Consider the following 22,655-nt stretch of genomic DNA (forward strand, 5'->3'; position numbering starts at 1 on the left):
AAAATTTCATTAGAGGAAAGCAAAAATGGTATTCAGTGGTACATATTTGGTCTTTAAAAACAATTATGTTAGATATTTGTGTATTTCATCTACAGTCATGAAAAAGTTTAGGCACCCTTATTAATCTTAATTATTTTTATTTCTAAATATTTGGGTGTTTGCAACAGCTATTTCAGTTTGATATATCTAATAACTGATGGACACAGTAATGTTTCAGTATTTAATTGAGGTTTATTGGACTAACAGAAAATGTGCATTATGCATTAAAACAAAATTTGACAGGTGTAAAAATATGAGCACCTCAGCAAAAAAGAGACATCAATATATCGTAGATCCTCCATTTGCAAAAACCGCAGCCTCTAGCCGTTACCTGTAGCTTTTAATGAGTTCCTGGATCCTGGATGAAGGTGCCCATATTTTTGAACCTGTCAAATTGTATTTTAATGCAAATGTTCTGTTAGTCCAATAAACCTCAATTCAATACTGGAATATTACTGTGTCCATCAGTTATTAGATATATCAAACGGAAATAGCTGTTGCAAAAACCCAAATATTTAGAAATAAAAATAGTTAAGGTTAATAGGGGTGCTCAAACCTTTTCATATGATCGTATGCAAGGCTAGCGTAAACAATTGAGGTGGTAATTATTTTAAGTAAATATCTAAATAGGATCTACATTCATATGTTGTGATCATCTTTACTATTAGTATTTATTTAGTATTCAAAGTATTGCATGTCCAGTTTTGTTTCCTTTTGAATTTTTATTCTGAATTTCTTTTCAACAGAAGCTAAAAGAGAATGAGGGATCTTTATTAAAAGCTGAGCAGAACATCATGTCAAGAGACAGAGTGATCAATGAGCTGCGTCTTCGGCTTCCAGCGGCCGCCGACAGAGAGCGTCTGCTCGCCGACCTTAAAAAGAACGAAGAGGAGCAGCCGGGCAGTCAGCCTGCCCTCAAGCTGGCTCACCAGACTATTAAAGATCTCCAAAGTCGACTTGACAAGAAGGAAGATATGCTGAAGAAATACCAGAACCAACTGACTCAGGCCAGACAGGTAAAACTGCCAAACGTTCTAGTCGTGGTAAATAGTGTTACAAACAGTTTTATTTAAAACACAAAAACTATCCACACAGGTTTTGAATTTTTTATCCTTACAGGTTCATTACCATAAGGGCCCCCAGTATATCACCACCATGACTGTGTCCGAACATTCGCCCTAACCCCTAATTCTCTCAATCACTTTATAGAGCGTGGACTATATATCTGACTTTATAGTGATCTCAGTTAACTGACCGTTCGGACAGATGATCACTACTTTTCGCTCCCCAATGGTCACGTAACTCCACCTCCCTGCACGGGGCCTGCACCATCTTTGTTATTTGTCGCTGCTATTGGGTAGCGACAGTGGGTCGCTGTGACAACAAATCCCATGATGCTTTGCGAGGAGAGCGAGGGGGATATTCGGATGCAGCCCATGATTTCACCTCCTCTGCTCTCTTGTTTTTAATGCTCCTGTAGATTCTCTCCTACTCCTCTGTGGACCTGTTTAGTGCGCTCATGTCAACTGTTGCCACTTTGAGGGAGGAACTGACCTGGGAAAGTAAACTGCCAGTTATTGGCTACTTTTAGGAAATCCCACCTCTCAAGACAGTACTGTTGGTCCGGACAACGATAATAACATAATGCAGCGTCCTTGTGTTTGGAACACCTGTAGTGTTAGTATGTCTAATGATTGAGGAAGTTTTACCGATGTGTTTTTTTGGTGAACTAACTGGAAGATCATGGTATCGAGGGCATCAGTTAATCAGTTAGCTACTTGCTTTGCTCAGTAGCTAACTGATTAGCCTCATTTAGTTCGGTCAGATGTCCAAGTCAAGCTACATGACTTTTCATTCAAACATTTTCTACAAGTTAACTGCTGTTTTTTGTCTAAAATCCTCATGAAAGTAATTTTTTGGAATATGTTTCAATTGTACCAGGGCCGACTGGTATCTGTTGTCACTACCCGATCCGTCCCAGAAGCACAATCCCTACCAACAGCTGATATACATTCAGTTCGCCCTCCATTTTATTTTGTAAGAAAGACCTAAACAACATTTTTCCCTCCTCAAAAATAGTAAACGTACTAAACTATTATGTGTTAAAGTTTAATAATGTTATTCCAGAGAAAATATATCCCTTAAAATCCTTTCTGTATTATCACTCTTCTGTACTCCATTTCCACCGGAAATGATATCCTGTGCTACTTCTGGGAGCTAACTTTTTCAGCTTTGGATTGAAACATAAATTTAGTCTTTTTGAGTTTCATGTTTTCCTTTCGTGTTAACATTATGGTATATAGTGCGTAATCTAAAGAAAGGAACAACTAAAATGCAGATAAACATGGTTTAATCATGTTTTGCCACAATGCTCTGAGCATTTCCGGTAATGACGTCAGAAAAGCAGTTTTAACGGAGAAAATGTAAAAAGCATCGAAATTGTCTCAGAAAAAGTCATTAAATATTTTTTAAAGATATGTATTTCATTACTTAGTTAGTTAAGGATATAAATTAGTAATTTTAGTACCATAATTACATTATTTATGGACACCCGGATGTATAACTGGTTAGGCTTGTGCAAATGGGGTCATGAAGAATTGGATTTGGATTATTAACACAACATAAGCTTCCCACGCTTCTGCAAATTGATGGACAAGTTAATAATGTGAGGAGAAAAAAAAGGGAATAGTTTGACCTCTTCCTTCAGGTCAAATAAAAGATTTAGTTGTAAGAGGTTAAAGAAAATCAGATTACAGAGGGTTGGTTCTCAGGCATGTAAGGCATGTCTAAAGCATGTGTGTGAGAGAGAAATTATTTAATAGATTGTAGTCCTGACAAAGGCTGCCCGTATTGTTTTAATAACCGATTCATCCATTGATTTCTTTTTTTTATTTTATTGATTAAGCTTAATTTTTTTTGGTGTGTTGTTTTTTTTTTTTTTTTTTTTTTTTTTTTTTGCAATTTTCAACTATTTTAAGAAAACAGCTATTAGCCTAAAGATGATTTGCTAATGTTACTTGCTGTAGGTGGAAAGAAACCTACTGTTTTTTATAGACAGTATTTCAGGAAAGAAAGTGGCGATCACAGGCAGTTTTCTTAACCAGGTTGTTCCTCCCTCAAAGTAGGAGAGAATTTACAGGAGTAGAAAAAGCTAGAGAGCAGAGAAGGAGCGTGAGCTGATGGTTGTGATATATTGGAGGCCCCATGGTATTTAATCCACACACATAAAACGGTCAAAATGTGTGTGGAAAGTAGTTTAAATGCGTGCATTTCAAATACAACTGCTTATTATTTATTACATGTGTACACTTTTTTGTTTGTTGAACCATGTTCTAATTCTATGCCCTTCTCTGTTTAATTATTTATCGACTTGCATGCTAGGATCAAGAGGAGATGATAAAAAGACATCAGGAGCAGTTGAGAATATTACACCGGAAGCTGGATCTGAACATAGACACTTCTCTGGATCAGTTCAAACAGACGGCCATGGTGCGTTCCATCTTTGTGTAGAAGCACCTTAGCCAAAAATACTTAATAAAAAAAAGATATTCAACCATTCTCTAAGGCAATTAGGAACAGTTGAACATCTTAGGCAGCTGTTGGGTTTAAAACTGAACTCTTTATCTCCAGGAATTAATGAAGAAGCCCACAATCAGAGTCCCAACATCTAAACACCTGGAGCAGCTTGCTGAGTTAGAACAGACTGTGGCGGAGCAGGATGCATCGCTCAGCTCTGTCACTGAGAAGTTAAGGCTGACCAAAGAGGAGCTGGAGCAGCAAAGGATCACCATGGAAACACAGGCTAAGAAACATACTCAGGATATAGCAAGGTAATCACTCATTAAAAGCCTCTAAGGTGGAGTATCACATGCAGGTGGCAGTAATGGAAAGGATATAGCTTTACCTGGTTGAGCAAACGAAGAGTTTTTACGTACCATATTTTCACGACCATAAGGCGCACCGTTCTAAAAGGCGCAGTCTCAGTTATGTGTGCTATTACTGTATTTAACACACACAGTACATACCGGTACATATCCTCTACTACGTTTAAATACCTCTACTGCGTATTTAAAAATAGAGCGGAATCAAAACTGAGTATGCTTTATTCATGTATTTATTACAAAGTATTAATCAAACCCATCGAAGTCATCATCCTCTGTTTCTGAATTAAACAGCTGCGCAAAATCAGACATGCCAATTTCCCCTTCTGCGCTGTCAGAGTCACTTTCCGTGCAGCGCGGCTCCTCAGAAATAATGCCGGCTTTGCGAAAGCTCGAACAACAGAGCCAGCAGACACGTTAGCCCAAGCATCTACAATCCATCCGCAAACTGTGGCGTAACTTGCCCAGCGCTGCCTTCCTCTTTTCATGAAACTGTGGTCTCCGTCGTTCATCTACTGCTCCCACGCCGCTCACAGCCTTACTTTGAACGGCCGGTTCACACCGATATCGAGCGGTTGAAGTTCCTTTGTCAGATCTCCCAGAATAACAGCGAGCACAGCGTTCATTTGTTTCACCATGTTTTTCACATCGGCTGTGAGATGGGCACGCACGGAGTCACAGATTAACAGCGATGGTGATGCGTGGAAAAAAGCACCTGGTCTCCTAACATACACCTCCCTCAGCCACTCTTTCATCATCTCCTCATCCATCCAGCCCTTTTCATTTGCCTTAATAACGACTCCAGCTGGAGAAGTCTCTTTAGGCAAAGTCTTTCTCTTAAAAATCACCATAGGCAGCAGTTTCTGTCCTTTTGCGTGGCAGCCAAGCACAACAGTATACGACGCCTTTTCATAGCCCGTTGTGTGTATCGCTACCGTGCACGCCCACACTTCCCCCTTTAACGTTCTCATGGTGGTCTCAACAACGTCCGCAGTAACAACACGCATAGGGCGCACCGCACTATAGGGTGTGCCGCAAATTTTGATGGAAAAAAAAGACGTTTATATGCGCCTTATGGTCGTGAAAATACGGTAAGTCAAAAATCTGGTTAGCAAGAACAATTAAAGGTCAGACATTAGAATAAATTAGTTGGTATGATGCTACAGTAGGTCTCGAGCCAGTAAATTGTCCGTTCATTTTTACCCGGTAAACATTTCTGGCTTTATTTACACATAGCACTGACCCAGTAAATTACCCGTTAGCTATTGGGTAAGGTTGTAAGTTTGAAAGCTGATTTTCAGCGACTGCTTGTGGGTTTATACTTTAGATAAACAAACTGGGGTAAAGGCTTCAGTTTGGTTGGTTACCATGTTGCTGTTGCATGTTTATAAACTTTTCTAACATTTAGACTAATTCATCTTCAGTGTCTGGGATGGGATACACTGAGTGATTTTTGTTCTTTCTGAGTCCGTTTTCCAGTCATGTGACAAGTTTGGGGATCGGGCCAAATCGTATCATGAGAGGCGATTGACACCTCACCACAAGTCCCTGATCAGAAATCTAGGCCACAAGAAAAACAACCGTATTTGATATTTTGGTTGTGGCTTGCAAGTGATTTGCAAGTTGAAGTGTTGACACGACCACAATGAGCTCTTTCAGCTTAGATTTTCAGATTACACTTGTGCGAGCATATTCTTCTTCTATTACTAGCTAAACTCAATTAGTTGTGTTGCATGCCTGGATTGTTCAAGATCCCAACAAGTCTTTGAGGACACGCAATATGAGTTGCCAGTTCGTACACGGTGAGGACATGCATCGCTGATTGACTCGCAGAGTTGGAGTTAGGGCTGTGAGCAACCATTGAATTGATCGCACAGTTTATCCCTGGCTTTAAAAAAAATTGTTATAGTTACTAATTACTTCTTCAAAAAAGCAACTCAATGAGTAACTTAGTAACTACACAATCAAAGTAACTAGTTACTTGTCAAAGTGACTATGCAGTTAGTATTTACGTTGGATGCAACCAGAGATTTAATTATGAAATATAAGAAGTTTTATAATAATTATGCTATCACTTAATAAAAAGGACTAAATATCTGAAAACATTGAGTAGTGATCATTTTGGTGTCTGTGGTTGAAGAAGAGAGCTGCGATATTATCTAGATATGATTGTATTTTTTTTTATAATAAAAGAGCAATGAAGCATATTGGATGTTTTAGAACTTAATATTTTTGCTTCCACTGGTTATGAAAGTGGTGTAAAGCTAAAAATAACAAATTTTGAGCAATTTAACAAAAGTAAAATAGTTCTAATAGCACATGAAATAAAGAGCAACATATGGAGAGCAGATGTCAATCAGTGCTGAATTGATTAGATCAGAGCTGCTTCTAACCAACAAATGTAACGATTTTTTTCTTGCACATAATGAGCAAACTAGAGGGAAAATTCTGACAGACTTCAGCCAGCGCTTTACTTTAGTAAGGCTGTCATTGCATCAGGTCGTCTCTCCTCTCAGTCTGTGTTCAGGGCATGCTGAAGACCCGCCCACATTACAGCTCTTAAGCCAATCAATGTTTACAGATGGTTCCTGCAGGTTCCAGCATTTGCTTTAGCTACTTTTAGTATATTTTACTTTCCTGTGTTCTGTGTGTTTTATGTGTTAGCAAAATGTATGTGTATTGAGCAGGTTTTGTGATTGCAGCTTTTGTCCTTTTTTGGATTTTTTTCTTTGCATTTGTTTTTGTTTGTCTTCTGTGTTTCCTTTTCAATTAACTGTGAAATCATGTATTCATGCGTCATTTTCATCCCTCGGCCACCCATTTTCCTGCCCAAAAATGCACAACCATTTGCTCTCCGAATAGAAAGCAGCTCTGGGAAATGTTTCCTACCATAATACTGACATTTGTTGCAGGCTGGAGGAAAAATATGTTGCTCAGCTGAAGACTCTGACCAGTGAGACAGAGGATAAGAGCAGTCAGCTGGCCCAGATGGAGAAGGAGATGAATTACCTTCGTACAGAGCTGGAGGCTCAGAAGGAGGCCAACATCCGTTCCCCGACCAACACTATGAAAAACCTGGTGGAGCGACTCAAAGCACAACTTACTCAGAAGGAGAAACAGCTCAAGGTCTTCAGGGTTTTGTTTTTTGTTTTTTGCTATGCGGCATTTTCTTTGTACACCACTGATTCATTACTCAGTTGAAATGTGAAATGAGGTCTAACCCCATAATTGTATAAGTAAGGACTGTGGGCTGTTTGTTCAATGTTTTCTCAGGGTCTCAGTAAAGCTCTACTGGAGCTGCGGGCGGAGATGACGTCTGCCGCAGAGCAGCAAGTCATTGCCAGTGCTGCACAGAGAGAGGAGAGCCTTAATGTACAGATGCTGGTTGACAAACACACCAAAGATCTGAAGGTGGGATCAAAGTGTCCTTTCCTACTCACCTGTCATGGTTTCATCCCTGTCAATATAATCAGCTCAAATGAAGCTTTGTTGAGCATAAATGATGCTCTGCCTGATGTTTTATGTTTTCCAGTTTGGCATAATGGTTAGAACCCAGGACTTCTACAAAGCAGTAGTAATTTAATTTTACTTGCTGACAGGCTGCATTAGAAGGTTCTGGTTTACCATGTTTCTGTGTTTAAACGACCATCTGCATCAATCTTAGCGAGCAGGAAGGTGACCTCTGCAGATACGTGTCAGATACAGATACAAGCAGCTGCTTATCTGCTTATCTGGAGATGGTGGTTCTTTTTTCTTCTCTCACTGGCTTTGGAGTTATGATCAGAAGTTTGCAGACATTCATCATGGATTTTTATTGTCTACAGATCCCTACATGCTCAGATATGTTCTTACATACTCAGTTTCATTCCTACAACTCAGTAAATACTACATTAACCCATCAACTGTCAAGTCCTCGGGGCGCATGTGGGGCTTCCAAACTGGCAGCCTCATTCTATCACCGTCTGTCATTACAGTGGTTTCATAAGGCAGGATAGACCCTCGTTAAATTTAATGTATGCTTTTCAAGATTTTTTTTTTTTTTTTGGTAATTAAGATTTTGCCAGTTAACAGGTTAAATGTCTGACCCAGTGTTTGGGAATGCATCCGAGGTTTAAACATTTGCCTCAGACTGAAGCTTATGTTAAAGGACACTGAATACAGTTTGTTAGGAACAAAGTGGTAACCAGCAAAGCTGATGGCTGGGAACTGCTGGATCCCTGGATAAGCAAGGAAGTCAGTTCTATACGGCCATGAACTGGAAAGAGGCCTGACTCCAAAATTAACAGAGACCTAATTATAAGACAAAGAGGCCTTTACGATAAGACGGAGTATATATTAAGCTTTCAATGTCTAGAATATCTCTACCAGCATTAAAGGTATAGTATAGAGATGTATAGGTATAGATTTTCATGATTTTTTTTTAAAAGACCCACCCTCTCCACTTTAAAAAGAAAAAAGCACATGCACAACCCTTCACCCACTACCGAGAGAGAATGCCTATTAAACACATGCAAGAGTGTGCATAAGCCCATTTCTCCTCTTGCATGCTCTGTTTACAAGTTAATGTTTGCATCACTCATACAAGCTTACTTTCTATAAGAAGATTTGCAATTTTTCCACCATGTCAGACTCACCACCAGTAAGAAAAAATGGAGATGAGCACATATGACAGCCTTTTGTAAACATATCATCAGAATAACTGACAATTAGGAGGACCACTTATTTTTGATGATCCACCTGGGGAAAAAAAAACATTCTTCACTATAACTTTAAGTTTAGTGTTGGAGGCACCATGATGTGGGCTGCTTTGTTCTCATTTGCCAGGTTCATTTAACAGAATAACAAGCTTTTGAAATAGCCCAAAAGTTACAAGCTTGACCGTATGCTTAAATGCTTAAAGGTACATCATGTTATTGGACTTTTTTTTTTTTTATACACCAGTGTCTTACTGCAGTTGTATACAAAGGTTTTCTAAAAGATTATCACATCCTGCTGATGTATTAGTATTTTTTATTGTTCTACCCTTTGTGTTTGCTTATTGTGTTAGTAAATAAGGTCCTTTGTGTATATTCAAAATAACAACGGAGGTACGATACTGCGCATGTGCAGAAACTAAATAAAGAAGCAACCAACTGCTACCCAGTCAGCATCTCCCAGATGAGTGTGGGAACAATAAAGAAAAGTCTTAACATCCAGTGTTAAAAAAAATGCAAATAAACAAGTGAGTTCAAGGAAGAAAAGACTGAAACAGCTCTGGGATCGAGGGAATTTTGCTCCAGTATTGTTACAAGCTCAGAAAACATTTTGTAAATCGAAAATAAAAAAAAGCAATCCAAGAATTGAACATTGAAACATCTGAAAAACATTTTAAATTAAAAAAGGATGTTTTAGAGCAACTTTGCTGTTTTTTTAGATTTATTTTTTTTATTTTTTACATTTTTCATGTTTGATATTTATTTATTTATTTATTTATTTATTTATTTATTTATTTATTTATTTATTTTCAGTTTTCTTAGATTGAATTTTTATGGTTTGCATTCTTCTCAAATACCATTTTCCAGATCACATTCTCTTCACTTCTGGTTCGGCCTTTTCTCTCTACTATCCTCTTAGGCTTGTGAAGAAAATATGATATGTGAAGTGCAATTTGAAAAGAATGCACTTTGTAAAAATGTAAAGAAATACAAAATTTGAAAACAGAAATATAAAAATAAAACTCAAAAATACACTTTGAAATAAAATCTGAAAAAACAGCAAAGTCCCTTAAAACCTTTTTTTTATGATTACTTTTTAATTTAAAGATCCATTTGCAAAACATGTTATTTGCTTGCAATAAGAATGGAACAAAAATCACTCTATAATTATGTAATCAAGTTGATATGATTTCGTATCATGATTTATTTATTTTTTTTAAAGTATGTTTCAAAGGTCCTGCCGAAGAGTGCAGATCTCATGAACCTCTTTCTTTCCAGGCACGGCTACAGGAAGTGTCTGAAGAACTTCAAGCTGCAAAGGAGTCAGCCAGAGCAGCCAGGAGCAGAGAGAATACTCTGAAAGAGGAGGTTGAAGTCCTGAACCAAGATTTCCAAAAGTATCAAAGAACTCTGAAACGTCTCCAGGCTGAAAAGGAGGAACGAGAGCAAGAAGTTGAAGAGCTCAAGCAGCAAGTGAAGAGGCTCACAAGCACCATGCAGGTTTGTGACTAAGCATAAAATCATTTGCTTGAACTTTTCTCTGTTGCCTCCTTAAGAGCAGAATATATGTAAATATCCTTTTAAATTATAATTAAACCATTTAGTTGTGTGCTACTAAGACTGAACCTGATCATCTGGTGTCCTGATTAGCTGATTATTTATTCTGCTAGAGGTTATTCCTTTAAGGCTTTGAATACAGTGATATGCAGTCTACCTTAAAACCCAATGCGAGAAAGAATTTAACTATTTCTTTTTAAGCCTTTTATCGTCACTTTGATGATGAAAAACGGTCACTGTCACCCATTGTTAGATGGAGCACTGTGTGGTCTCTGCTTAACTCACAAGGTGCCCAGTCCTACCTGCAGGGAAACACCTGGTTCAGTGGTTTAGCTCAGTTTAGCTGAATGTTTCCAGGCACCAATCCAGTATCTGTCATTTTAACAATGGGTGGATGAGAAAATAATCCTCCTAATTCTTGTTTTTTTTGTTTTTTTTTTACCCAGTTAAACTTGTTGGTCATAGAACAGGAAGTCAATTTGAACTGTGTCTAAAAATTTTATAAATGTCTAAATGGCATGTACTTATATAGCGCCTTTTTTTTCAAGTCAGGTAACTTGACCAAAGCGCTTTACACTACATCCATTCACCCATTCACACACACACTCACACACTGATGGTGGCAAGTTACAGTACATTGTAGCCACAGCTGCCCTGGGGCTCACTGACAGAAGCGGGGCTGCCGTACACTGGCGCCACCGGGCCCTCTGACCACCATCAGTAGACAATGCAGGTGAAGTGTCTTGCCCAAGGACACAAAGACAATGAAAGTCAGAGCAAACTCCTACATCCAACGCCACTGTCGCCACTGTCTAAAGGTGATGCTTCATTCTCCTCTTTACTTCATAGAATCAATCTGAAGCTGGTAAAGGACCCATGATAGAGAATCTGCAGAAGAAGATCAAAAGGCTGGAGTCTGACCTGGAGAAAAGAAACCAAGTGCCAACCAACAAAGATGATCAGGGGAAGGTGTGTGTACCACTTTAGATAGGACAAAAATCTCTGACAAGCTTTTTTTTTTTGCTGAGATCCATTGAATTAACATTTTATCTGTTGAGTAACATTTGATTCTGTCTTGAATTGCATTTATAAATTGACAGTTAAACATTATATCACTTTTAAATAAACAGTAAGAATTACCATATAGAAGAAAGTGGTTCTTGTTTTTGTTATTTCCTCAATGTTTTTCTACAAACATCAGCATTATCCTCCATTTAATTCTTTAACGAGCAACATTTTTCTGCTATTGTTTGCCTATTTTTTCATTTCAGCCCCACCCTTTGAATTCAGACTGTTGATGAAGAAGCAAACATACCTATTAATTCTTGGACATCCAAATAATTAGCATCGTTTTCTGCCTCAGCCAACAGTTCTTGCAGGGATTTAAGCAGAAATTACACTTGTTACTCGTAGCTAGCTCCAAGTCCTCACCTGAAAAAAAAAAGTCCTTCAAACTTTTAAGGGAATCATCTGCATAGCCACTAAAGGTCGGGTTATGCTTTTCTGCCCATTTACACTCTGTGCAGCTTCTCCCCCTATTCTGGCTAGCTCCAGAGGGGTGTGTCCAGCAAAAACGGCAAGCTGACAACACCACACTACATGTGGAAGTAGGGAAAAAATGCGGTTACAAACGTTTCCAAGCCTTGTCATGCCCTCCAATAGAGACAGTTATTTTTGCAGTAGTTTTTCCACAATTTTTTCATAGTGGTGTATTTGCTTAATCAAAGGATGTCTCTAGATGTTAACAATCACCAGCTGCTGCTCAAATGCCATGTTCTTCCGCATAGTTACTGTCCTGGTAATTACAAATGTTCCTAAGTGAACGCTGCAGTATTTCAGTCCTCACAGAAGCCCAAAATGATGGAATTTGGCCGTTCATGACCTCTTTAGTCAGAGGCCTCCTTAGAGCCACTGTAATACAGACCACTGCTGGAGATCCTTCCTGCCCGAAGCTATCACAATCTACAACTTTTTTATAGATTGAATCTTGTTCCATTAGTTTTTTTTAAACTGCAATAAAAAATGCAGTACAAAAATTAATTTTTTTTAATTAGATTAATTTTTTTTTATTAAAAAAAAATAGTTTTGGAGAGTAACTTTGCCATTTTTGGAATTTTTTTTCTTCTAACTGCTGTATTTCAGATTAAATTTTCGGAATTGCATTCTTTTCAAACTGCACTTTCCAAATCACATTCTCATTAATTCTGGGGGCGGTCTTTCCTCTGGAGTGAGGAACAAAGACGCATTTTTATTGGTCCGCATGAATGTTACCAGCAGCATACTATTGATCCAGAGTGAGTGTTTGTATTTGGTTTGAAGTGAGGAAAATGTGTTCCGTAAAAACCCAAAATGAAAAGATTGTATTTCATAAAAATCAATCTGAAAAACAGAAATAAAAAAAAGACATTTAAAAAAAAAAACAAATGCGAAAAACAGCAAAGTTACTCTCATAACCCTTTTAATTAAAATGTTTTTTCAAAGTTTCAGTTCCAGTCGCTTTTTTCAAAAAGTTTCATTTGCAAAATGTGTTCGTTTGCCTTCGTTTACAGCAAAAATGAACCAATTTTACTTCATACTCATTAAGTAAACTTATACATTTTTATTTCCCTTTTGAATAAAAAAAGTATTTAAAAAAGGCAGAATTGCCCCAATATTTGCTCTTCTATTGTAGCCTCTTTTATCTAATTCATCTACTTTACCCACAGCTTTCATCAGACGGTATGTGTCACAACCATCCCAGGTCTTGGAGCATCTGACAGTTTGCTCTGGTTTTTATTTGTATATATGTACATAAACAGGAGCAGATTTACCTCTAATTGGATCCTTAATGCTTTATTTAAATGTGTACAAACAGCCTCTAGTTAAGGATTTAATTTTCTTAGCATTTAGCTTGACCGTTAGACTTGCAAACTTTGATTCGCACACATTTAACCTGCTGGAATAGCTGCACCTGTTTGCTCAAGAGTTTTTCAGATGGGTTAGGCAATATGAGCGTGTTTGATAAACTTATATTGAGTCATATTTCTAGAGTGGAAAATAGAAATAATGAAATTCACTGCTTACAGAGACTTTAATAGCTACTATATTTACTGTTTTATTAATTAGTTAATTTTCTTTACCAACTCAAGGCAAAGAGAGGTAATCTTACAATCTGAATAAGGTTTTAAAATTTTAAAAATGTGTTTAAAATGTTTAATACTGTCTTCCCTTATCAGACTAAAGAGGAAATTGTGAGGTGGGAGGAGAGCAAAAAATGGCAGGCTAAGATGGAAAAGGTGAAGATTTCCTTGAAAGAGAAGGAACGAGATAATGAATCCTTGTCGAAGCAGCTCAGCACTCTTAAAGATCTTTATGCCAGGTCAGTTCCTACATCATACACATGGTATGCACAGCTTTTAGATCTTCTACAGGCATGTTGATGATTGATTAATGGCTCCTTATGTTCCTGTTTAGGAGCAAAGTTTGCTCAATCAAAGCTGGACAGCGCACATACAATTCCTCTATCAGTTACACAAGCTTGTTTTTGTTGGATTGCAGACTTGACCAGGAGAAGGCTGCTTTGCAGAAAAAACTGAAAGCTCGAGGTGTGACTGCTGACCTGGTGGTGGGGGTGCGAGCCAATGAGATGGAGAGAGAGATAGAGGAGTTAAAGAAGAAGAATGCAGAGCTGGAGACGCAAATTGTTACCATAAAGTATGTATCAGCCTGCAATGCACTTCTTTTCTTGACCCCCTTGATTTCATTCTTCAACTGTGTCACCTCTAGTGTTAACTTAATCTTACAATCTTAATTTTAAAAACACATAAAAATTTGTATTAAAATAACATCTTAAAGGGCCCATGTCCTTCCTAAATAATTTCAGCTGTCATTGCGCTATTCATTCATCACATTGACAATGAGTGCGTTCAATTTTAAAGGCTCCATCCTCCAAGGACCCGTTCTATCTGGACTGGATCCTTCGAGGTTTGTGAAAAAAAGGAGGCCGAAAGAGTTTTGGCTGTGAATTCAAACGGATTTAGCCTTCTGCGGCTTTTATAGCCTTACGCTCTCTGGCCTAGCAGCCAAAAGAGTTGACACACGAAGCAGATAAAGAATGAATACCAAACTTCTCACTGCTGTTCTAGATGTTAATAACATTTTCGAGGAGCTTAAACAGCAGCATCGTATCAGATGTATAGTCCCCAACACTGCAGATATATTAGAATCTGTCCTTAAATATCAGCCAAACCCATTTGCACATTTCAATCAACCAAACATTATCCGCCACACATCTGACTCAACAACCATTTAAAATAACTATTTTCATTAATTTGAGATAGAACTATTCATTTACTTGTATTATTTCAAACTGAACTTTCAATATTCACTGTGACAACAAGTGCCTTTTTCATCTGAGCACGGAGAGGCCGGCTTGCTTGGACTCGCAATGAATAACGGGATATCCAAGGCTACGTAGGATACATCGGCCCCGTCCTTCAAAACGGGTAAAAAGAAGGATGCATTTGTCGGCCGCATAACGAAGAGTCTTGGAATCTGAACAGACCTCGGCGCTGTGCTATGATTTAATTGATCTAAGAATCTGGCCTTGAGAAGACGCGGCCCCTGAATTCAAACTCAACCAATATCTACATTAGAATTCCCTATCCAGGAAGCAGCTACCTTAACCAGGCTGTGCCTGCACTGACAACAAATACCAGTTTTCTCTCGTAAGTAGAAATAATTCCTGCTTAAAGTTAAAGCAGCACTAAGTAATTTTTGAGTCTTAAGGCTGATTTATACTTTGAAACTAGGTTGTCTGCGTAGGTGTCACAGTGAACAAAAAGACATCCCCGCCCCCTCCGCAGACACTCTGCTGCACCTCTCCCAAATTGTAGGTGACCGCAGACAGGAGGCCGGCTTGTTTTGTTTGTATGACCGCCATTGTGGCAAACGACTTGTGAAGTTTGACCAGCTAGAAGAGCGAGGTGCACGAGAATGCTGGGACCCTTCACCTGGATCCCCGCTCTTTTTCGCCCTCATGTTCCTCCATTGTCAGATAAACTCACCCCTATTTCTTCACCGCCTCGGCCCTATTTAGACCCACAGATTGTCCCTCTTGCGTTGTGGAGTTGAATATAACGTAGCGCAGACCACGCTTCAATATTGGGCATAAATCAAAAATGTCTGCATCAAGCTCACTGAGACACACTGGGTTCACCAGTTTCAGGGTTAACCAGTTGGAAAATGCAGACCGCGACAAAATTTCTGAAAAGGTGGGCGGTATTGTACACAATCTAATTAAATTTGTGTGTAGCAACAGTGTAGTAACTGTAAAAGATACAGAGAACAGAGCTACCAGACTGCTACCGGGTTAGCATAAACACTTAGGCTATGTTCACATTGTAGGTCTTAATGCTCAATTCAGTTTTTATCTTTTTCTTTTTTGTGCTGCTATTCATATTACAGTCTAATTGTGTCCCCGGAGTGACCCGCATGCACAGAAAAAATTAACAGGACGTGTCAGAAGTCAGTGTCTATGGATGGATTTAAAGGAGCAGGTCTTGCATGTCAATGACTGGATGTAATCAACTGGTTTTCCAAACCAGTCTGACAGTATTGTCTCTGTGAAGTGCCCTTGAGATGACGTGTTATGAACTGCCACTATATTAATAAACTGAATTGCACTGAAATCATTAAGCAGTGGAAGTAGCCAGATGATACAGCACACAATACAAAAGGAGACAGAGAGCTGAACTATTAATTATGACTTTTGGATGAGGACCTGTGGTAGCTACACCCCCGAGGATAAATTTGTGGGTGAAGCGTTGTAGTCGACCAACCTGTTAAGGTATGACCCCCTCTAGTCTCTTTTAGGTCATCATATCCACCCAAAGAGTTATTCATTCCAAAATATTGCTGTCCTTCTGTACACCTCCGTCTACGCTTTCTTGTAATTGTTTTTTTCCCCTGCTGTTGGTACAGAGTGACATAATTGTCATACTAATTTCCATATGGGCCAGTTGGCTTTTCAGACCACAGTCACATTCCAAAAGATCAGATCTCTATCAGATTTAAAACCAAATGCAAATTAGACCCAGATCAGGTTTGAAAAAATAGTCAGATTCCATGTTTGCATTTGTTTCATTGCACTGCTGCAAAAGGTTCAGTCTAATGTCAACTGACCCAGCAGTCGGACGGTCACAGAACAATTAACTTCAGCATAGGGAGGTCAAATGTTTGACAGCACCATGTGACCTGGAACCAGCAAGCATGCCGCATTCAAAAAGAAATCTATCTCACTACCTTCCCATTCTAATGATTACTTTGAACTTCAGCAAGTTGTTTAAACCATTCACGTGTAAGGAACGGACACCTCATGACTAGTATTCTGCTCCAGTCCGGTCTTGAGTCAAATTTTTCCTGGTCTTTATTCTGGTCTTGATATGGAAAATTGTACCTCAATCTTGGCCCTTTGCCTCTGACTGGCGTTGTTGGGTCTGGGAAAACGGGCTTGATTTGGGTTTAGAGACTCCATTTTTTTAAACTGAACTCCCTTTAATCTTCCCCACAGATGCTAATCTCTTCCCCCAAAAAATGTAATATGAATTAAAAGCAGTAGTAGTGATGAGAGCACAGCTGCATGCTTTCATGTCAAAAAAACAAACATATTTTTGCTTATAACAGCAAATTCTTTTCACACTTAAATGTTTCCAGCACCACAATGGATTATAGAAGAGGTTCCTTTAATGTTATGAGATTGTTTGTGAGTCTAGTTGCAGTCTAGCATTTGCTAAACAAAACCCAGCATTATGACAGCATGGAAATGTTCCCAGATTCAAGACTTGATCAAATTACTTTTTACAAACATGAAGAATTGAATAGAAAAACAGTAAGAGGTGCAAATTTTATTCACCAACATTTTCCAACGGAGAATTTCAATTTTGATTTTATTTTATGTACTCTAACAATCCTCATTTGTTGTATTTGTATTCTTGATAACCAAGCATAAGGAAAGGCGCATTTATTTATATAGCACATTACAGTGGTAAGAGCATTCAAGTGCTGTGAGGATAAAAAGTACTTTGCAGAGGCACAGAGGCAGTACAAATAGTTAAAGAGAATAAAAGCAACAGATTAAAATAATAGAATTATGTTTAAAACAAAGGGAGATGATAAAAAAAAAAAAAATGTTTTTTTCAAAAAGATTAACTGATTTAGAAAATTGAACGAAAGTTAAACTGGAGGTTTAACTACCGATAATGTCTAGATAGCTTAGTCAAAGGCTGAATTTAAAGCAACTGAGGGTTTCAGTGATTTTTATAATTTTCTGGAATTCTATTGGCCATCCAGACCTTTATGAGCTATGTATAGAACTCAATTGTTATTTCGTTGTTTTTTTTCCCCCTCATATTGAATGATCAGGCAACATCAGGCCTTACCTCGTGACGATGCCATGGAGAATCTGATGTCCAGGAACCAACTTTTGGAAGAGAGGCTCCACTCCTTAGAGGGACAGATGTCCAAGGAATCCCCATCAAGGCCTTCTGTATGTATTAATACAATAAACAAAAGAAAAACTGCTGTGGTGTATATTAAAAGTGTGTATGTATGTATATACACACTTTATTATTGTTTTTGAGTTTTTGAACCCCAGTCGGCCTCGGCAGGTTCTACTGGAGGTTTCTTCCTGTTAAAATGAAGTTTTTTCTCTCCTCTGTCACTATAAGCATGCTTAGTGTGGATTGTCAATGATATATATATATATATATATATATATATATATATCTATGTGTATATATATATATATATATATTAGGGATGGAACGGTTTATGAAAACCGTCCGAACCGTTGGGTTCGACTGTCTCGGTTCGGTTCGCGTGTGTTGCGTTCGGTTCATTCGCTGCTTCTTTTTCTCATAGGCGAAGCGTGTACACTCCAGAGCAGAAGGTGGCGGAACTGCGACCAAAGCCAACCACCAGTAGTAAACAAGAAGAAGAAGCAAAGCAGCGTAGCCGGGGCTAGCAGAAAAAAATCAGTTGTTGTGGAGAATTGTGTGGGTATGGCGAGTGGGAAAGAACAGGAGTTGAAGACGCGCCAGCAGCACTTTATAGGTCTGCTGTATGGGAGCGCTTTTGCATTTAGAGTGACCTACGTTGACGGCGGAAAGAAAGTTGTGGAAAAAAGTGCAACAGTGTGCAAGCATTGTGCAACACGTTTTGTTTATGCTAACAGCAACATGACCAAAATGTCCAACATGTCATGCCACATACAAATCCCACATACTCCGTCAGCGCTCCGCCCCGCTGCGCACCAGACCGCCTGCACAAAGCAAAGCATACAGCCTCCGCTGTGGCTCCCGTCCGCTCCGCTCTGAGTTCCTTGGAGATCGTAGAGAGCATGCGTGAGATGATCAAATTCAAACCAGCAAAACATGTGGAAATGAACCATGGTTTCCGCGAATCATTAAAAATAATTACAATTCATTAATTTTAATGAATTTTTTCATAAAATTTTATAATTTTTATACATTTTTTTATTTTCCAGTGTAACAATAAACATATACCGAACCGAAAACCGTGACCACGAAACCGTGAAGCGAACCGAACCGTGGATTTTGTGAACCGTTCCACCCCTAATAAATATATATATATATATATATATATATATATATATATATATATATATATATATATATATATATATATATATATATATATATATATATATATATATATATAAGCCTCACACATATAGAGAGAATCTCATTTCTCATTTTTAGTCGAAGGAAACAGTCCAGTAGACACATTGCTCTGGTATTTTACCATCAAAGCCATAGTTAATGGAAGGTGGATCATCATTTGAAAAGACATTTCTTTTTCTTTCTTTGGAGGACTGGAATCAGGGAGCAAAATCAACAAAAAAAGAACATATTTATGTCATATCAAGTACTTCTTCTGTTTAAGAGCTCGCCTTTTAGACTTTACGATTAGCCTTATATGTTATGACATGGCAAGACCTGACATTTTTCCCAAGATGTATTACTTGGCCTATGCTCTGTTTAAAGGTATGGAGATGTTTAATAATCTATTTATCAGTCTTCCTTTCTTTCTTCATCTTTCCCCTTCCTCTCTGGGTTTAATTTGATTTACTGCCTTTGAAGAGGAGAGACTTTTCCTCCCAGACTTTTAAAGGGATTTGTTCTGTAACTTTTGATATTGAGGATGGGATGTGCGTCGAGAACACTAAAGCCCCACTTTCCGAGAGCTGCGGCCGTTCAATCCACCCTGAGCCTGCTGGAGACACCCTTGACCAACAGGGGGAGCCGGTGCAAGCCCAAGCTGACGAGTCTCAAAGCTGCTGTTCTGGAGAAGAAAATGCTCGCACTGAGCCAAAGCTATTAAGCGTTGATGGAAAAAATGCAGATGATGAAACAGACTTAGATACTGCTGTAGGTCACATTGGAGATAATGAAAGAATAATGCTGGCAAATACTGAAGAAAATCAACAAAGCATCCAAGATGGCTCTGAAGTTACTTTGCCTGTAGAAAAGGAAGAACCTAACAGGGCTGACGCTGATCCTGATGATCAGTCAGAGAGGACGGCATCTATCACGTCTCTGTCGTCTGTGAGACAGGCGGCAGCTGGTGGTGGGATGAGCGATAGCGAGAAGGCGAGGGGTGTTTGTGACCAACACTGTAAAGATATTGATTATGATCATCTCAGCATCCCTGAAGAGTTGCATCAAAAGACTGAGGGAGAGGAGGAAGTGAAAGATGAGGAAGATGTGGCAACAACAAAGGCAGCATATGAAGATCATAAAGAGCATTTCTTCTCTGCTGATCCTGCTGTTGATTCCCTTATCACACTGAGACAGTGCCCAGAGAGATTGTCCAGTATAAACCGGGGCAAACAAACACAAAAGCAGGAAGCTCTGACTTATAAAAAGGTATTCCAGCTGTGTAGTCACCCCCCAGCTTTGAGGTGATAGTGCTGCATCCCCAGTACCATTAGGCATTCCCACTCAAATGGCTTTTTATCAAATTCCCTCTGTTGAGAAATAATGTGAGAGACCAACACAACTTATAGATGTTAAACTCAGATGTTTATGAATAGAAATTTAAAATGTGATGAAGGCTTTTGTTACCAGCTCTGCATCTTGACTGATCCAGTTTTTTGAATACCAGTTCTTTTGAGATCAGTCAAACTGATCCCTGATATGTGCTGCTGATACTTTAGGGCTTATTTTTTAGTCTATTGCTTCCTCCATTTACATCATAACAACCCAAAAATAGGAGTTGGGAACCGTGAGGGAGTCTTGAGCTTGTTTTCACAAGCGTTGTGATGGTATCTCTACGGCAGGTGGAAAGTCCCATGAAAATAAAAAGTTAATGTAACATTTATTTACCTATCCAAAGAACAATTCAAATGATAATTATATAATTTTTAAAAGAAGTATAATAAAAATGTCAAATTCACAGTTAAATAATTAAAAATGCATTTAAAATGATGATTTCAATAAAAAATATTAAATAAACACTATATTTAGAAATAAATATAGAGTGAAGTACGGTAATTATTTGGGTTTGGCCAGTTATTTTCATTGCAGGTTTACAAAAAAGAAACCTTTATTAAATAAATCAAACAAAACACCAACAATAGATAAGAAATAGAGGAAGTAGCAAATGCACACACACACACACACACACACACACACACACATATATATATATATATATATATATATATATATATATATATATATATATATATATATATATATATATATATATATATATATATATCATCACATGATCTCGAGGCATGGTGAATGTACTAATGAATCAGAGAATGCATATTGGCACACCAGCCAATATGGATACAGGCAAAAATACTGACAAATATAGCCAACAGTATGTTTTAGAAGTTTCTTTTAGCTCCTAGCTGCCACCACCGTGCATCACAGTGGGGGTGATGTGTTTGAGTTGATGTGCAGTTGCATTTTCCTCCCCGTTTAGTGTTTTAAATGGCCACGGGGACTTCCTCCTGATGCTGCTGCATCATCCTCATGGCTTGTGCAGAAATTTTTATGTGTTTTGAATACTGTTCAGGACTATTAGAGGAGAGGTCTGAGATGGTTTTCAGTCATTAAGATGGGATTCCTGAGGTATATATAGGACCAAAACTGATTGTAAAATACATGTATGCTATTGTGCCGAGAAATAATTCATGTATATTTATTTATCTAATACATGATTCTAATATTAAATATTTCATTAAATTGCTAAATTAACCATCTCATAAAATAATGAATTTGAGATTATCAGTTAAGAATTTAAATGTCATTATGCTCCAAAATGAAAATGATTACTTCAGTTTATATTTATGAATACTGTAAAATAATTATAATATAAATGCATACACAAATATGTTTTCTTTATGTATTTTAAGGGATGGCCAGTCTGTTGCCATGTTATTTTAGAGTCAGGCTCAGATGTTTGGGAACACTCCCACATATGAGAACACAACACATCTCTTTTCAAAAATCTGGACAGTTCTCCCTCCATGTTTGTGTTGGTCTGGCACATAAAATCCCATTAAAAAAAAGCTTAAGTTTGTGTTTTTAATTTAAGGAAATGTGGAAAAAGCTCAAAGGATTGTGAATATTTTATGAGTGTTAAAACAATCTCCATTGTACTCCCTGCAGCTTTTTTCCCTTTGCTGCTCTTTGTCCGTACTGAACAGTTTGTCGCATCAGGCTCACTCTAATGTTTTGTGGTTCTTTAGACTTCTGGACGAGGTACCGGAACTCCATCGCAGAGAGACCAGGACCTTTCAAAAGAAAACCTTAAGTTGGCGTCAGAGAACTTGGAGCTGCGCCTTCAGCTGGAACAGGCCAGCAAAGACCTTCCAAGGCTGAAGGTACAACTCAAACTGTAATGTAGCTTATGCCAAGACATACTGATCTTAGAACTGGTTTCAGCATGCTAATCTTGATTATGTGAAGTTGTAGAATCAGAACATATTTAGAGAAGATAACAGTCTAATTCATTGGCAATGACAGTTAGTCTTTGTAAAGAAACACCAAGCTGCATTTCAGAAAGATAGTTCTGCTCCTTTTGGCAAAGGAGTTAAATTGAAGAAGCCCTTTGTGAAAACTGTGTCAGTTCTTTGATCTTCAGCAACCATCTATTAATGTCAATTGGAAAAAGAGTCATGGGAAAAGAACAAACACCTTTTGATTCTGGGGTTTTACATACTGGGATATTGTAGAGTCGTTGTTGGGGGAATCAGACAGGATGTAAATCAGCAGTCATTAAAAGGGTCACATGGTAAGAAAGGTTTCAGCAGCTTTTCAAAGCTCTAAATGTTTTTCTTTTCATTTTCAAAACATTTTTAATAGGGCAGAACCAGTGGTAAAAAAAGCTGCTACTACACCACTTTTTAGTTAGCTACTAACAAACAGGGATAACTTTATAAGCTAACTTTGATCCATTATTCAATGAA

At 38.1% G+C, this 22,655-nt stretch overlaps 1 protein-coding gene across 2 annotated transcripts in view; it reads left to right on the forward strand.

Moving 5' to 3' along the window:
* cep290 (centrosomal protein 290) overlaps positions 1-22,655 on the forward strand; it is a 92,581-nt gene that overhangs the window by 46,983 nt on the left and 22,943 nt on the right. Inside the window, exons 35-46 of one of the 2 annotated variants that reach the window (XM_038286915.1) lie at positions 786-1,055; positions 3,421-3,528; positions 3,670-3,869; positions 6,833-7,046; positions 7,194-7,331; positions 9,893-10,114; positions 11,021-11,140; positions 13,387-13,529; positions 13,709-13,864; positions 17,573-17,696; positions 19,312-20,097; positions 21,936-22,070. In XM_038286915.1, coding sequence (XP_038142843.1) covers positions 786-1,055; positions 3,421-3,528; positions 3,670-3,869; positions 6,833-7,046; positions 7,194-7,331; positions 9,893-10,114; positions 11,021-11,140; positions 13,387-13,529; positions 13,709-13,864; positions 17,573-17,696; positions 19,312-20,097; positions 21,936-22,070 — 2,616 coding nt within the window. The remainder of the gene's footprint in view (positions 1-785; positions 1,056-3,420; positions 3,529-3,669; positions 3,870-6,832; positions 7,047-7,193; positions 7,332-9,892; positions 10,115-11,020; positions 11,141-13,386; positions 13,530-13,708; positions 13,865-17,572; positions 17,697-19,311; positions 20,098-21,935; positions 22,071-22,655) is intronic. The other variant, XM_038286916.1, reaches the window with a different exon arrangement.

The sequence above is a fragment of the Cyprinodon tularosa genome, unplaced genomic scaffold, assembly GCF_016077235.1.
Source record: "Cyprinodon tularosa strain WSP-4 unplaced genomic scaffold, ASM1607723v1 ctg232, whole genome shotgun sequence".
Taxonomy (NCBI): domain Eukaryota; kingdom Metazoa; phylum Chordata; class Actinopteri; order Cyprinodontiformes; family Cyprinodontidae; genus Cyprinodon; species Cyprinodon tularosa.